The 17,946-nt window shown below is 43.9% G+C and overlaps 1 protein-coding gene across 1 annotated transcript in view; it reads right to left on the bottom strand.

The window, feature by feature from the left end:
- LOC124014570 (SH3 domain-containing protein 19-like) overlaps positions 1 to 4,727 on the bottom strand; it is a 31,482-nt gene extending 26,755 nt beyond the window's left edge. Inside the window, exon 1 of the mRNA XM_046329728.1 lies at positions 4,628 to 4,727. Within this exon, the coding sequence (XP_046185684.1) occupies positions 4,628 to 4,663 (36 nt within the window). The 5' untranslated portion in view covers positions 4,664 to 4,727. The remainder of the gene's footprint in view (positions 1 to 4,627) is intronic.
- Between the last annotated feature and the right edge of the window lie 13,219 nt (positions 4,728 to 17,946).

Genomic DNA, 17,946 nt, shown 5'->3' with positions numbered 1-17,946 from the left:
TATGGACCTTGAAATTTGGCTTGAAAAGGAGAACCAACAATTGGCAGCAGAGCAAGAACCTGGTCACCTGGACTAAAGTGACGAGGCTCAGTTCGGCGATCAAATATGCCCTTCATCCTCTCCTGTGAAGATGATAACTTCTCTTTAGCCATTTCACCAGCGGCATACAGCCGTCGCCGGAAATCACACACATACGAACACAGGGACTGAGGAGGCTCGGGAGACTTCAGTCATCCTGGAGAACAGATAAAAGTCCACGCACCCTATGTCCAAACACAAGGTCATTTGGACTGAAACCTGTGCTCTCCTGTGAAACTTCCCTAGCGGCTAACAGTAACCAAGGCAACCCCTCCTCCCAATCCTTATCCATCTCAGTACAATAAGCTCTCAACAAAGACTTAAGTGTTTGATGGAAACGTTCCAGTGCTCCTTGACTTTGCGCGTGATAGGCGCTAGACACATTGTGTTTAATATGGAGCTGTTGAAGAACCTGACCAAACAGATTAGAGGTAAAATTAGATCCTTGATCACTCTGAATGACCTTAGGGATTCCAAACAATGAGAGAAACTGAGTCAAAGCTTTTAACACCGATTTAGTCGTGATAGATCGGAGAGGATAGGCAGCAGGAAACCTAGTGGTCTGACACATCACAGTGAACAGGTAACTGCTACCCTTTTTAGAACGAGGCAGAGGACCCACACAGTCAATAATCAGATACTCAAAAGGTTGGCTGAGTACAGGAATAGGAAACAATGGTACTGGTTTAATAACTTGATTAGGCTTACCAGTTAATTGACATGTGTGACAAGTTTTGATAAAATCAGAAACATCCCTCTTTAATCTAGGCCAAAAGAAATGTCTTAATATGCGATTGTAGGTTTTCCTCACCCCCATATGTCCAGCAACGTCGCTGTGAGAAGTTTCCAACACCAACTCACGAAGCTTAACTGGTACAACAACTTGACTAATTGCCTCCCCCAGAAAAACACTATCATGAGACACCCACTTTCTCATCAGGACATCCTCTTGGAGAAAATAGCCATGGGCGACATCTCCCAACTGTTCTATAGGCACAATTTGATCACGCAACTCTTCCAACGTGGGGTCATCCCGTTGAGCATTGATTAGATCTGAGCGGGTTACAGATAACGGGATAACAGGGAAGACGGTGACATACTTTGTATTATTATCATTAGTCGGCGCAGTGACTAGTTCGCCACGGCTCATAGAACGTGTCACTGCACACGCAGAGAACACCTCTGGGAAACTCTGTACACTCTCATCAGGAATCCCAACAAATGACGGCTTAGTGGAAACCACTAGAGATGGAAACACGACTGGCCATACACGCTCACCTGCCAAGTTATTCCCAAGGATAACGTCGATACCCTCAATAGGCAACGAAGGACGCACCCCCACAACAACTTCACCCTTCACCAGCCCACAATCCAACATCAGTTTATGCAATGGAACTGACAGAGTGTTCAAACCTATTCCCTAATTAGAACACTATTCCCGAATCAGTCTCAGCAGAAAAGGGTAACACAGACTCCAACACAAATGATTCAGAGGCACCTGTGTCTCTCAGGATCTTCACTGGCACTAGGTCTTTACTTCCTAACATAGACACAAAACCTTCTGTAATGAAAGGTAAATAGTCTGGATCAATATGGACTTTCACATTCTCCTGGGCCTGAGGAAATGAGTCAAGAATGAACTGATGTGGAACAGGTGCAGCTAACGCAGCAGGCTTAGATTTAGCGTAAGCACCCTTTGACCTGAGAAGTGGACATTCGTTTTTCCAATGACCTGAACCTTGACAGTAGTGACACTCCTGCCCAAAGTCAGCCTTACCATGGGAGTCAGGTTCAACCCTAGTTGAATAGAACTCTGCCCGAGAACCAAAGTATCTCGGTGAGCGAAGCCCAAATCTATCCGAATGCCCCCACTCTTTCCGAATACGGGGTTTTGCAAAGACACTTTTGTGAGTCAACACATACTCGTCCGCCAAAACCGCAGCTTCAGCAACATTCTTTACTTTCTGTTCATTAATATAAGTGGCAATACGATCAGGAATTGTGTCCTTAAATTGCTCTAACATAATCAGATCACACAGCCCTTGGAAAGTCACAACTGCAGAGGCGGAACACCAGCGATTAAACTGTAAAGATAACTGTCGCGCAAACTCAACATGAGTCTGGTTATCGTCCCTTTTTAAAGTTCTAAATCGTTGACGGTAAGCCTCAGGGACCAATTCATAAATCTGTAACACAGCTGTTTTAACTTTATCATAACTGGCACTGTCGTGTACACTAAGAGCTGAATATGCTTCCTGCGCTTTACCAGTCAGCACACACTGCAACATTAAAGTGCGGTCAGAATCAGGCCAACTCCTAGCGTCAGCAACCCGCTCAAACAACGAAAAGAATGTCTCGGGGTCCCTTTCATTAAACCGAGGCAATAACCGCAAGTTCCCAACAATATCAAATGTCTCTGGGGCATGACCAAAAGCGGAACTACCCCTAGGTAAATCTGGGTCACCTTCCCAAAACAAACTCTCCCCTGAGATCTTTCCTTCCCTAACCAACTCTATACGTTCTTGTTGCAACTTGATTTTAGCACGCTCCATATCTTGTTTAAATGCCAATTCCTTTTCATATTTCACACGATCATGCTCTAGCTTCTCACGATCATGCTCTAGCTTGTCACGAACCGGCTCAAAGCCCGTAACAAAGGGAGACAACGTGGAGATAAGGAGTAGCAAAATCTATATTTATTAAATAAGTAACTAAGTATAATATACAATGGTGTGTGTAATCAGTAATCAGTAGTGTAAGTGAGTGTTTTGCATGCATGAATGTGATAATGCAGGGTGATGAAAGGTGCCAAAGCAAACAAACAAAAGGCCACCAAGAACCACAACAGAATCTACAACAGGTGTCTGCATGGAGAGAGTCTCCTCCATGAATGTGGAAGAGGTCTATTTATCCTGGGAGACACCTGGCCCAGGTGTTTCCCATGTAGCTGACGACCCTCTCAACTCCGCCCACCGGCATCCTAATAAGGAAACAAGAACAAAGACAGAATACGGCAGACAGAGTGGGAGGGTCGTCACAGTGTCCATCATATTAATGATGTCGTGGGTGTCCATCATATTATAGAGGATGACGTGGGTGTCCATCATATTAATGATGACGTGGGTGTCCATCATATTAATGATGACGTGGGTGTCCATCATATTATAGAGGATGACGTGGGTGTCCATCATATTAAAGAGGATGATGACGTGGGTGTCCATCATATTAATGATGACGTGGGTGTCCATCATATTAATGATGACGTGGGTGTCCATCATATTAATGATCATATTATAGAGGATGACGTGGGTGTCCATCATATTAATGATGATCATATTATAGAGGATGACGTGGGTGTCCATCATATTATAGATGATGATCATATTATAGAGGATGGGTGTCCATCATATTATAGAGGATGACGTGGGTGTCCATCATATTAATGATGACGTGGGTGTCCATCATATTAATGATGATCATATTATAGAGGATGACGTGGGTGTCCATCATATTATATGATGACGTGGGTGTCCATCATATTATAGAGGATGACGTGGGTGTCCATCATATTAATGATGACGTGGGTGTCCATCATATTAATGATGACGTGGGTGTCCATCATATTAATGATGACGTGGGTGTCCATCATATTAATGATGACGTGGGTGTCCATCATATTAATGATGACGTGGGTGTCCATCATATTAATGATGACGTGGGTGTCCATCATATTAATGATGACATGGGTGTCCATCATATTAATGATGACGTGGGTGTCCATAAGAAGATTAAATTGTTGTGGTGGGAGGAGGGGGAAGAGGAGAGTTAGTTACCTGTATAATAAGAGGTATAGCACTGCCCCAGATCATACTGGTGGGAGAAGGAAGAGGAGGAGGAAGAGGAGGGTTTAGTTACCTGTATAGTAAGAGGTATAGTACTGCCCCAGATCATAGTGGTGGGAGGAGGAGGAGGAGGAGGAAGAGGAGGGTTAGTAACCTGTATAGTAAGAGGTATAGTACTGCCCCAGATCATAGTGGTGGGAGGAGGAAGGAGGAGGAGGAAGAGGAGGGTTAGTTACCTGTATAGTAAGAGGTATAGTAGTACTGCCCCAGATCATACTGGTGGGAGAAGGAAGAGGAGGAGGAAGAGGAGGGTTTAGTTACCTGTATAGTAAGAGCTATAGTACTGTATAGTAAGAGGTATAGTACTGTCCCAGATCATAGTGGTGGGAGGAGGAGGAGGAGGAGGAGGGTTAGTAACCTGTATAGTAAGAGGTATAGTACTGCCCCAGATATAGTGGTGGGAGGAGGAAGGAGGAGGAGGAAGAGGAGGGTTATTAGTACTGCCCCAGATCATAGTGGTGGGAGGAGGAGGAGGAGGAGGAGAGGAGGGTTAGTAACCTCATACTGTATAGTAAGAAGGTATAGTACTGCCCCAGATCATAGTGGTGGGAGGAGGAAGGAGGAAGGAGGGTTAGTAACCTGTATAGTAGAGTTAGTTACCTCATAGTGGTGGGAGGAGGAAGAGGAGGAAGAGGAGAGTTAGTTACCTGTATAGTATGAGGTATACTACTACCCCAGATCATAGCAGCAGGAGGAGGGGGCGGAGGGAATCCCCCAGAAGCCCCGGGGAACCAGGTGTTGGACGCCCCAGATAACTGGTGGGAGAAGGAAGAGGAGGAGGAAGAGGAGGGTTTAGTTACAGAGGTATAGTACGTGGTCAGGAGAGGAGGATGGTGATCTCTGGACGGCTTTAATAACATGGAGAGGACATCAGTATGCCACAGGCCAGAGGTATGCCACAGGCCAGAGATATGCCACAGGCCAGAGGCATGCCACAGGCCAGAGGTATTCCACAGGCCAGAGGCATGCCACAGGCCAGAGGCATGCCACAGGCCAGAGGTATGCCACAGGCCAGAGGTATGCCACAGGCCAGAGGTATGCCACAGGCCAGAGGTATGCCACAGGCCAGAGTTATGCCACAGGCCAGAGGTATGCCACAGGCCAGAGGTATGCCACAGGCCAGAGGTATGCCACAGGCCAGAGGTATGCCACAGGCCAGAGGTATGTGATCAAAGCTCAATCTATCATGATGAAAACACCAGAAAGCTAAATGTGGGTGTTTTAGATCTGGATCTGATGTGGATCTGATGTGGATCTGATCTGATGTGGATCTGATGTGGATCTGATGTGGATCTGATGTGGATCTGATGTGGATCTGATGTGGATCTGATGTGGATCTGATCTGGATCTGATGTGGATCTGATGTGGATCTGATGTGGATCTGATGTGGATCTGATGTGGATCTGATGTGGATCTGATCTGATGTGTGAAATGCGTCACTAAACTCAGCCGTAAACTTACCTCCTGTCTCTGGGGTTGCTCTCGCTCAGGGAAGTGGATCTAGTTGACGCTGAGACAGAGAAACACCGGTTTTTATTGATTTGTATTGAACCAGGAAGAACTATTGAGGTCTGAAAAACCTCTTTCACAAGGGACAGACACCTGATCAAGAGGGGCAATTTAGCCATCACACTCATTATAAAGCTCATAACATAAGATGGCCTAGTCATAATGCCATGTTCAAACCAACTGGGAACTTGGAAATATCAGACTTTCAACTTCAGCGTGTTCAAGACAACTGGGAACTTGAAAATATCAGACTTTCAACTTCAGCGTGTTCAAGACAACTGGGAACTGGAAAGAAAATGGGTACAACTGGCTAAAATGGCTTTGAAGTGTAATTCAACTCTGGAACTCTGCGCCTCTTTCTAGAGCTCTGACTTTACGACCTGAAGATCACTGACGTCACGATTTGACCTCGTATTATTCCAGTTCCCAGTTGTCTTGAAAGCGGCAAGTGCTACTAACACCAGGGAAGATTTCTTTATAGCTCTAACAACAGTTCCCCTGGCCTACACACTGATCTTGGGTCAGCTTTGTATTTTTCCCCACTAACGATTAAGGTTATGCTTTGTTGAAGGGAAGCTGATCCCAGATCTGTACCCAGGGGAAACTAGCAGCTCCTATATACAGACAAGTCATCCGTTGTTGTGTAGAGTAATAAAGGAAGTGATACTCACTTCTCTTAATGGCGGCCCTGATGGAGGACAGAGGTCCTTGGCTGGAGGAAAGGAAGAAGAAGTTCACCTGCTATCTTTCTCCATTACAGAATACACAGTGCAGGTTTCCTTCTAGAAACACAGCTAAGGTGTGTGTGTATTTATTATGGATCCACATTCGTTATAACATCTACAGAAAAGACAGGAATGCCAATGGTGGAGGTGTTGCTGTTTATATTCAGAACCACATTCCTGTAAAGATTACAGGTAACAGTCACTATCTAAATAATATGTGTGAAATGCTTGATAATGTATGTGATATCAACAGAGAGGTATATTTTCTGGGTGATTTTCAATATTGACTGGCTTTAATCAAGCTTCCCACTCAAGACAAAACTTCAAACTGTAACCAGTGCCTGCAACCTGGTTCAAGTTATCAGTCAACCTACCAGGGTCGTTACAAACAGCACAGGAATGACATCATCAACATGTATTGATCACATCTTTACTAATGCTGCAGAAATGTGCTCTAAAGCCGTATCCAGATCCACAGGATGTAGTGATCACAATATAGCAGCCATATCTAGGAAAACCAAAGGCTGGGCCTAATATAGTGTATAAGAGGTCATACAATAAGTTTTGTAGTGATTCATATGTTGATGTGGTCTGTGGTGAGTAATGAGGAGCAACCAGACGCTGCTGGTCCGTGGTGTGTAATGAGGAGCAACCAGACGCTGCTGGTCCGTGGTGTGTAATGAGGAGCAACCAGACGCTGCTGGTCCGTGGTGTGTAATGAGGAGCAACCAGACGCTGCTGGTCCGTGGTGTGTAATGAGGAGCAACCAGACGCTGCTGGTCCGTGGTGTGTAATGAGGAGCAACCAGACGCTGCTGGTCCGTGGTGTGTAATGAGGAGCAACCAGACGCTGCTGGTCCGTGGTGTGTAATGAGGAGCAACCAGACGCTGCTGGTCCGTGGTGTGTAATGAGGAGCAACCAGACGCTGCTGGTCCGTGGTGTGTAATGAGGAGCAAGACCTGCTGGTCCGTGGTGTGTAATGAGGAGCAACCAGCTGCTGGTCCGTGGTGTGTAATGAGGAGCAACCTGGTCCGTGGTGTGTAATGAGGAGCAACCAGCTGCTGGTCCGTGGTGTGTAATGAGGAGCAACCAGACGCTGCTGGTCCGTGGTGTGTAATGAGGAGCAACCAGACGCTGCTGGTCCGTGGTGTGTAATGAGGAGAGCTGCTGGTCCGTGGTGTGTAACCAGACGCTGCTGGTCCGTGGTGTGTAATGAGGAGCAACGCTGCTGGTCCGTGGTGTGTAGAGGAGCAACCAGCGCTGCTGGTCCGTGGTGTGTAATGAGGAGCAACAACAGACGCTGCTGGTCCGTGGTGTGTAATGAGGAGCAACCAGACGCTGCTGGTCCGTGGTGTGTAATGAGGAGCAACCAGACGCTGCTGGTCCGTGGTGTGTAATGAGGAGCAACCAGACGCTGCTGGTCCGTGGTGTGTAATGAGGAGCAACCAGACGCTGCTGGTCCGTGGTGTGTAATGAGGAGCAACCAGACGCTGCTGGTCCGTGGTGTGTAATGAGGAGCAACCAGACGCTGCTGGTCCGTGGTGTGTAATGAGGAGCAACCAGACGCTGCTGGTCCGTGGTGTGTAATGAGGAGCAACCAGACGCTGCTGGTCCGTGGTGTGTAATGAGGAGCAACCAGACGCTGCTGGTCCGTGGTGTGTAATGAGGAGCAACCAGACGCTGCTGGTCCGTGGTGTGTAATGAGGAGCAACCAGACGCTGCTGGTCCGTGGTGTGTAATGAGGAGCAACCAGACGCTGCTGGTCCGTGGTGTGTAATGAGGAGCAACCAGACGCTGCTGGTCCGTGGTGTGTAATGAGGAGCAACCAGACGCTGCTGGTCCGTGGTGTGTAATGAGGAGCAACCAGACGCTGCTGGTCCGTGGTGTGTAATGAGGAGCAACCAGACGCTGCTGGTCCGTGGTGTGTAATGAGGAGCAACCAGACGCTGCTGGTCCGTGGTGTGTAATGAGGAGCAACCAGACGCTGCTGGTCCGTGGTGTGTAATGAGGAGCAACCAGACGCTGCTGGTCCGTGGTGTGTAATGAGGAGCAACCAGACGCTGCTGGTCCGTGGTGTGTAATGAGGAGCAACCAGACGCTGCTGGTCCGTGGTGTGTAATGAGGAGCAACCAGACGCTGCTGGTCTGTGGTGTGTAATGAGGAGCAACCAGACGCTGCTGGTCTGTGGTGTGTAATGAGGAGCAACCAGACGCTGCCCTGGACACATTAATGAAACTACTTTTCCCAGTTACTAATAAACACCCATTAAGAACATGACTGTAAAAACAGTTATCCTTGTGAACTGATGAGGAATTAAAAAGTGTTTGGTTGAGAGGAATGAGGCAAAGAGATGGCAAATAAGTCTGGCTGCACAACCGATTGGCAAACGAACTGCAAGTTGACAAATCATGAGACTAAACTGAATGAAAACAAGAAGAAACTACACTATGAAACGAAGATAAATGACAAAGAATGACAGTTAAACGCTTTGAAGCTTAAATTACATTTTGGGGAAAAAAGGCAAACTCAGCTCCATTATTCATAGAATCAGATGGATCATTCATCACAAAACCTGAACCTACTCTAATGATTTTTTCATTGGCAAGATTAGCTAATTTAGGGATGACATGCCAACACCAAAACGCTGACACTACACATCCAAGTATAACTGTATCGGACCAAATTATGAAAGACAAGAACTGTACTTTGAAATCCCTAAAGTCAGTGTGGAAGAGGTTAAAAAAAAGTGAGTGTTTGTCTATCAACAATGACAAGCCACCGGGGTCTGACAATCTGGATGGAAACTTACTGAGGACAATAGCAGACAATTTAGCCACTCAGGAACCCCATTAGTTCCTGCCAAGGGAGCAGCTACTCTTCCTGGGGTTTATTATGGATCCCCATTAGTTCCTGTCAAGGCAGCAGCTACTCTTCATGGGGTTTATTATGGATCCCCATTAGTTCCTGCCAAGGCAGCAGCTACTCTTCATGGGGTTTATTATGGATCCCCATTAGTTCCTGCCAAGGCAGCAGCTACTCTTCCTGGGGTTTATTATGGATCCACGTTAGTCCCTGTCTCTTCCTGAGGTCCTGTTAAATTGGTTTATTGGAGGAAGTTAGATAGACTTGTTCGGGAGGGAAATTCCTCACCCAACCACTTACCCTGTTAATACCTCCTAACCTGATAGCCACGTGTTTGTGTGTGTGTGTCAAGCAAGGTAATAATTAATGACAGTTATCTGTCAGAACTCACCTCAGTCTGTGTTCCTTGTGCCTCTCTGAGAGCAAGAGAGGGAAAAAGAGAGAGAGAAAAGAGGGAGAAAAAGAGCGAGAGAGGGATAAAGAGAGGGAGAAAGAGGGGAGAAAGAAAGAGAGGAAGAGAGAGAAAGAGAGGAAGAGAGAAGAGGAGAGAAAAGAGCGAGAGAGAAGAGAAGAGAGAGAGAAAAAGAGAGAGAGAGAGAGAAGAGAGAGAGAGAGAGAGAGAGGAGAAAGAGAGAGAGAGAGAGAGAGAGAGAGAGAGAGAGAGAGAGAGAGAGAGAGGGAGAAAGAGAGAGAGAGAGAGAAAGAGAGAGAGAGAGAGAGAGGAGAGCATGGTTACTGAGAGAACAGTAGCTACAGTTTCCTGGCCACTCTTACCACCCTGGAGATGATCAGCTTCCAACAGGCGTATTCCCCCGTTCTCAAGTCAACTCCCCTGGTCCAATAGAATAAAGATAGATAACTCCATTGGTCCAATAGAATAAAGACAGATAACTCCCCTGGTCCAATAGAATAAAGACAGATAACTCCCCTGGTCCAATAGAATAAAGATAGATAACTCCCCTGGTCCAATAGAATAAAGATAGATAACTCCCCTGGTCCAATAGAATAAAGACAGATACCTCCCCTGGTCCAATAGAATAAAGACAGATAACTCCCCTGGTCCAATAGAATAAAGATAGATAACTCCCCTGGTCCAATAGAATAAAGATAGATAACTCCCCTGGTCCAATAGAATAAAGACAGACAACTCCCCTGGTCCAATAGAATAAAGACAGATAACTCCCCTGGTCCAATAGAATAAAGATAGATAACTCCCCTGGTCCAATAGAATAAAGATAGATAACTCCCCTGGTCCAATAGAATAAAGACAGATAACTCCCCATTCTCACTTGAACTCCCCTGGTCCAATAGAATAAAGATAGATAACTCCCCTGGTCCAATAGAATAAAGACAGATAACTCCCCCATTCTCACGTGAACTCCCCTGGTCCAATAGAATAAAGATAGATAACTCCCCTGGTCCAATAGAATAAAGACAGATAACTCCCCTGGTCCAATAGAATAAAGATAGATAACTCCCCCATTCTCACGTGAACTCCCCTGGTCCAATAGAATAAAGATAGATAACTCCCCTGGTCCAATAGAATAAAGATAGATTATTCCAATATTGGACTCCCCATTCTCACGACAGAAACTCCCTGGTCAATAGAATAAAGATAGATCTTCCAATAGAATAAAGACAGATAACTTCCTAATTAAAGATAGACTCCCCTGGTCCAATAGAATAAAGAGATCCTAAGATATCTTAGAATAAAGACAGATCTCCCTGGTCCAATAGAATAAAGACAGATAACTCCCCATTCTCACGTCCCTGGTCAATAGAATAAAGACAGATAACTCTAATAGAATAAAGATAGACCAGGTCCAATAGAGAGATAACTCCCTGGTCCAATAGAATAAAGACAGATAACTCCCCTGGTCCAATAGAATAAAGATAGATAACTCCCCCATTCTCACGTGAACTCCCCTGGTCCAATAGAATAAAGATAGATAACTCAATTGGTCCAATAGAATAAAGATAGATAACTCCATTGGTCCAATAGAATAAAGATAGATAACTCCATTGGTCCAATAGAATAAAGATAGATAACTCCATTGGTCCAATAGAATAAAGACAGATAACTCCCCTGGTCCAATAGAATAAAGACAGACAACTCCCCTGGTCCAATAGAATAAAGACAGACAACTCCACTGGTCCAATAGAATAAAGATAGATAACTCCCCTGGTCCAATAGAATAAAGACAGACAACTCCCCTGGTCCAATAGAATAAAGACAGACAACTCCCCTGGTCCAATAGAATAAAGACAGACAACTCCCCTGGTCCAATAGAATAAAGATAGATAACTCCCCCATTCTCACGTGAACTCCCCTGGTCCAATAGAATAAAGATAGATAACTCAATTGGTCCAATAGAATAAAGATAGATAACTCCATTGGTCCAATAGAATAAAGACAGACAACTCCCCTGGTCCAATAGAATAAAGATAGATAACTCCCCTGGTCCAATAGAATAAAGATAGATAACTCCCCTGGTCCAATAGAATAAAGATAGATAACTCCCCTGGTCCAATAGAATAAAGACAGATAACTCCCCTGGTCCAATAGAATAAAGATAGATAACTCCATTGGTCCAATAGAATAAAGACAGATAACTCCCCTGGTCCAATAGAATAAAGACAGATAACTCCCCTGGTCCAATAGAATAAAGACAGATAACTCCATTGGTCCAATAGAATAAAGATAGATAACTCCCCCATTCTCACGTGAACTCCCCTGGTCCAATAGAATAAAGATAGATAACTCCATTGGTCCAATAGAATAAAGACAGATAACTCCCTGGTCCAATAGAATAAAGACAGACAACTCCCCTGGTCCAATAGAATAAAGACAGACAACTCCCCTGGTCCAATAGAATAAAGATAGATAACTCCCCTGGTCCAATAGAATAAAGACAGACAACTCCCCTGGTCCAATAGAATAAAGACAGACAACTCCCCTGGTCCAATAGAATAAAGACAGACAACTCCCCTGGTCCAATAGAATAAAGATAGATAACTCCCCCATTCTCACGTGAACTCCCCTGGTCCAATAGAATAAAGATAGATAACTCAATTGGTCCAATAGAATAAAGATAGATAACTCCATTGGTCCAATAGAATAAAGACAGACAACTCCCCTGGTCCAATAGAATAAAGATAGATAACTCCCCTGGTCCAATAGAATAAAGATAGATAACTCCCCTGGTCCAATAGAATAAAGACATAACTCCCCTGGTCCAATAGAATAAAGATAGATAACTCCCCTGGTCCAATAGAATAAAGATAGATAACTCCCCTGGTCCAATAGAATAAAGACATAACTCCCCTGGTCCAATAGAATAAAGATAGATAACTCCATTGGTCCAATAGAATAAAGACAGATAACTCCCCTGGTCCAATAGAATAAAGACAGATAACTCCCCTGGTCCAATAGAATAAAAGACAGATAACTCCATTGGTCCAATAGAATAAAGATAGATAACTCCATTGGTCCAATAGAATAAAGATAGATAACATTCTCACGTGAACTCCCCTGGTCCAATAGAATAAAGATAGATAACTCCCCTGGTCCAATAGAATAAAGACAGATAACTCTCCTGGTCCAATAGAATAAAGACAGATAACTCCATTGGTCCAATAGAATAAAGACAGATAACTCCATTGGTCTAATAGAATAAAGACAGATAACTCCCCTGGTCCAATAGAATAAAGACAGATAACTCCCCTGGTCCAATAGAATAAAGATAGATAACTCCCCTGGTCCAATAGAATAAAGACAGATAACTCCCCTGGTCCAATAGAATAAAGATAGATAACTCCCCCATTCTCACGTGAACTCCCCTGGTCCAATAGAATAAAGATAGATAACTCCCCTGGTCCAATAGAATAAAGATAGATAACTCCATTGGTCCAATAGAATAAAGATAGATAACTCCCCCATTCTCACGTGAACTCCCCTGGTCCAATAGAATAAAGATAGATAACTCCCCTGGTCCAATAGAATAAAGATAGATAACTCCATTGGTCCAATAGAATAAAGATAGATAACTCCCCTGGTCCAATAGAATAAAGACAGACAACTCCCCTGGTCCAATAGAATAAAGACAGACAACTCCCCTGGTCCAATAGAATAAAGATAGATAACTCCCCCATTCTCACGGGTCCAATAGAATAAAGATAGATAACTCAATTGGTCCAATAGAATAAAGATAGATAACTCCATTGGTCCAATAGAATAAAGACAGACAACTCCCTGGTCCAATAGAATAAAGATAGATAACTCCCTGGTCCAATAGAATAAAGACAGATAACTCCCCTGGTCCAATAGAATAAAGATAGATAACTCCCCATTGGTCCAATAGAATAAAGACAGATAACTCCCTGGTCCAATAGAATAAAGATAGATATCTATCTTTATTCTAATTGACAGACCAGGAGAATTCACGTGAACTCCCTGAATGGGGAGTTAGAATAAAGACAGACAACTCCATTGGTCCAATAGAATAAAGAAACTCCCCTGGTCAATAGAATAAAGACAGACAACTCCCTGGTCCAATTGACAGACAACTCCCTGGTCCAATAGAATAAAGAGACAACTCCCTGGTCCAATAGAATAAAGATAGATAACTCCCCTGGTCCAATAGAATAAAGACAGACAACTCCCCTGGTCAATAGAATAAAGACAGATAACTCCCCTGGTCCAATAGAATAAAGACAGACAACTCCCCTGGTCCAATAGAATAAAGATAGATAACTCCCCCATTCCATCTGAACTCCCCTGGTCCATAGAATAAAGATAGATAACTTTAAAGATAGATAACTCCATTGGTCCAATATTCTATTGAATAGAGGATAGATAACTCCCTGGTCCATTGGTCCAATAGAATAAAGATAGATAACAGATAACCCCCTGGTCCAATAGAATAAAGACAGATAACTCCCTGGTCCAATAGAATAAAGACAGACAACTCCCCTGGTCCAATAGAATAAAGATAGATAACTCCCCATTCTCACGGTCCAATAGAATAAAGACAGATAACTCCCTGGTCCAATAGAATAAAGACAGATAACTCCATTGGTCCAATAGAATAAAGACAGATAACTCCCCTGGTCCAATAGAATAAAGATAGATAACTCCCTGGTCCAATAGAATAAAGACAGATAACTCCCCTGGTCCAATAGAATAAAGACAGATAACTCCCCTGGTCCAATAGAATAAAGATAGATAACTATCTTTATTCTATTGGAACTCAGGGAATTCAATAGAATGGGGGAGTTATAACTCCATTGATCTTTATTCTATTGGTCCAATAGAATAATCTGTCTTTATTCTATTGGACTCAGGTCCAATAGAATAAAAGATAGATAACTCCATTGGTCCAATAGAATAAAGATAGATAACTCCCCCCCTTGGTCCAATAGAATAAAGACAGATAACTCCCCAGCATCTAAAGTTCCTCTGTCAGTGCTTCGGATAAAACAAAAATCCACAGAATCTTTACAGCCAAACTCCAGCAGTTCTTGTGGATCCAATCTCTTCCAGAATGTAGTAAACTGAAGAAAGTGAACCGGCGTCCAACAGAACTCTCTCTCTGGGTTCCAGAAAGGCTTTGTCCCTAATGGAAACCCATGTAGTGCACTACAGCGCATTCGGAAAGTATTCAGACCCCTTCACTTTGTCCACATTTTGTTGTGTTTACAGTCAAACTGAGCAAATCGGGGGAGAAGGGCCTTGTTCAGGGAGTTGACCAAGAACACGATGGTCACTCTAACAGAGCTCCAGAGTTCCTCTGTGAAGATGGGTGAACCTTCCAGAAGGACAACCATCTCTGCAGCACACCACCAATCAGGTCTTTATGGTACATTGGCCAGATGGAAGCCACTCCTCAGTAAAAGGCACATGACAGCCCGCTTGGAGTTTGCCAAAAGTCACCTAAAAGACTCTCAGATGATGAGAAACAAGATTCTCTGATCTGATGAAACCAAGATTGAACTCTTTGGCCTGAATGCCACGCGTCACGTCTGGAGGAAACCTGGCACCATCCCTACAGTGAAGCATGGTGGTGGCAGCATCATGCTGTGGGGATGTTATTCAGCGACAGGGACTGGGAGACTAGTCAGGATCAACGGAAAGATGAACGCAGCAAAGTACAGAGAGATCCTTGATGAAAACCTGCTGCAGAGTGCTCAGGACCTCAGACTGGGGTGAAGGTTCACCTTCTAACAGGACAACGACCTTAAGCACACAGCCAATACAATGCAGGAATGGCTTTGGGACAAGTCTCTGAATGTCCTTGAGTGGCCCAGCCAGAGCCCAGACTTGAACCCGATCAAACATCTCTAGAGAGACCTGAAGATAGCTGTGCAGCGACGCTCCCCATCCAACCTGACAGAGCTTGAGAGGATCTGCAGAGAAGAATGGGAGAAACTCCCCAAATACAGGTGTGCAAAGCTTGTAGCATCAAACCCAAGAAGACTCCATATAATAATAATAATAATAATAATATATGCCATTTAGCAGACGCTTTTATCCAAAGCGACTTACAGTCATGTGTGCATACATTCTACGTATGGGTGGTCCCGGGGATCGAACCCACTACCCTGGCGTTACAAGCGCCATGCTCTACCAACTGAGCTACAGAAGGACCAGGCCGTAATCGCTGCCAAAGGTGGTTCAACAAACTACTGAGTAAAGGGTCTGAATACTTATGTAAATGTTACATTTCAGTTTTACATATTTTACAAATTTGCAAAAGTTTCTATTTTTCTTTTTTTCGCTTCGTCATTATGGGATATTGAGTCATTGTGGGATATTGAGTCATTGTGGGATATTGAGTCATTGTGGGATATTGAGTCATTGTGGGATATTGAGTCATTGTGGGATATTGAGTCATTGTGGGGTATTGTGATGTCATTGTGGGGTATTGTGATGTCATTGTGGGGTATTGTGATGTCATTATGGGGTATTGTGTGTATATTGAGGGGGGAAAACTATTGAATCCATTTTAGAACAAGGCTGTAACATAACAAAATGTGGAAAGAGTCAAGAGGTCTGTATACTTTCTGAATGCTCTGTATTTAGGGTGCCATTTGGTACACAACCTAATTGCTCTTAGTGTGAATGCTTACAGTTTCATTATGCTTGAGCTATAATGCATATTAACGCTGATATGAAGGATTTATTTAAGAATATCTGAAACAGCATGTCAGGCTTCACCACATTTGTGTGTGTGCGTTTGTGTGCAGGTGTGTGTGTGTGTGCTCTGAGAGGAGGTACCAGGGAGAGCTGATTCACCCCAGGAATGCAGAGGGTAGGCCCTGCCAGGACACACACACACACACACACACACACACACACACACACACACACACACACACACACACACACACACACACACACACACACACACACAGAGAGAGAGAGAGTTAGCAAATGCGGTGACCGTGGACAGTATCTAGGCCCAGATCTTTTCACTCTGGCCAGAGATTCTACTTGATGCCTGCAGGATGTGTTTGTGTCTTCCCTGTCAGGCTGAAGGAATGTGAGGATTTGTTTTGCTGTCTGAAACAGCACCCTATTCCCTATGTAGTGCACTATTTTTGACCTGGGCTCTGATCAAAAGGAGTGCACTATCTAGGAAATAGGGTACCATTTGGGATGAAACTCTAGTCCTCCTCCTCCTCCTCCTATCCAACAGAGACCAGCCAACAATACCAGGTATCAAATGGAAGAAAACCTACTGAAACAGGATTGACAGAACAAACAAGAAACACTATTTTTTTGTGTTCCGTTGCAAAACGTTTTTCTACAGTGTGCACTAATGAATATAAGCAGAGATTATGGGGAAGGTTGTTTGGTGAGATATTTTACCTCCAGATGAGTTGTTCGGTCTGGGTTGGCGTCTTATAACAGGTTCCCTCGGCTCTCCTCTCAAACTCTCCCGCTCCTCGTCCTCCATTCTCCTCGCCTCGGCCATCGCAGAGAGACAATATCCTAGTGTGAGAACGAAGACGACTGGCTAGTGCGACAACTCCAATACAATGGATACCAGCAACATTTCCCTAATTAGTCGAGAAACCGACTGGCTGCCGGAGACGTGCGCGAACGGCTCCCCAACTCTGACCAAAACAACACAACTCGCATAACTTGTCACAAAATAAGTAATTCGCCACCGTTGGTATTGTTTAAAACTATCATCAAAAAATGAAAAACAATAGTTATTTGTTGATAATAAAAGCCGGAGAAACATTCGAATAATAGTTAGTCTGGCATCTCGCGCTCCAAGACGTGTGTGTCGTGAGCAACAATAGTGGAATCGACGGTTCGCCTTCAAATTAAAAGTTTCCCATTGATACTGATACAAACGGATGAAAATAGTAGGAATCGTGCCACAATTGAACTAGATAATGCTAAACAAAGTTGCAATGTTGTTATATAAAAACAACCATATACAATAAAAAAAATTGTAAATGTAAAGATAGAAATCTGTTGAATTCACTGTGGATGTATTGTCTTCAGGATTGCGTTGTGGCATAGGATCTGGGATATCAGCCTGCTCAGTGACACCCACAGAACACAACTATAAATAAGTGTCACTCATATCCAGGATATTTGCGTTTTTACTATGTGCTACCACAACAAATGTGGCTTCATGAAAAATAATTGTACTACTTCTTAAAACACCAAATCCAAATTCAATCAAATTGTATTTGTCACAACAGGTGTCGACTTTATCATGAACTGATAAAGACAAGGCCTTGAGGCTGGAGATTTAGTTTCTGAGTAACGGTTCATGTACCAATGTTTAATGTAACCAATGTTGTTCCTGGAATGTACTTTTAATTTTATTTTAAATAACATTTATCTGAAA

This window comes from Oncorhynchus gorbuscha, linkage group LG25, assembly GCF_021184085.1.
Source record: "Oncorhynchus gorbuscha isolate QuinsamMale2020 ecotype Even-year linkage group LG25, OgorEven_v1.0, whole genome shotgun sequence".
NCBI lineage: Eukaryota > Metazoa > Chordata > Actinopteri > Salmoniformes > Salmonidae > Oncorhynchus > Oncorhynchus gorbuscha.
The sequence above is the reverse complement of the archived record's forward strand: the minus strand, read 5'-3'. Positions and strand labels throughout refer to the sequence as shown.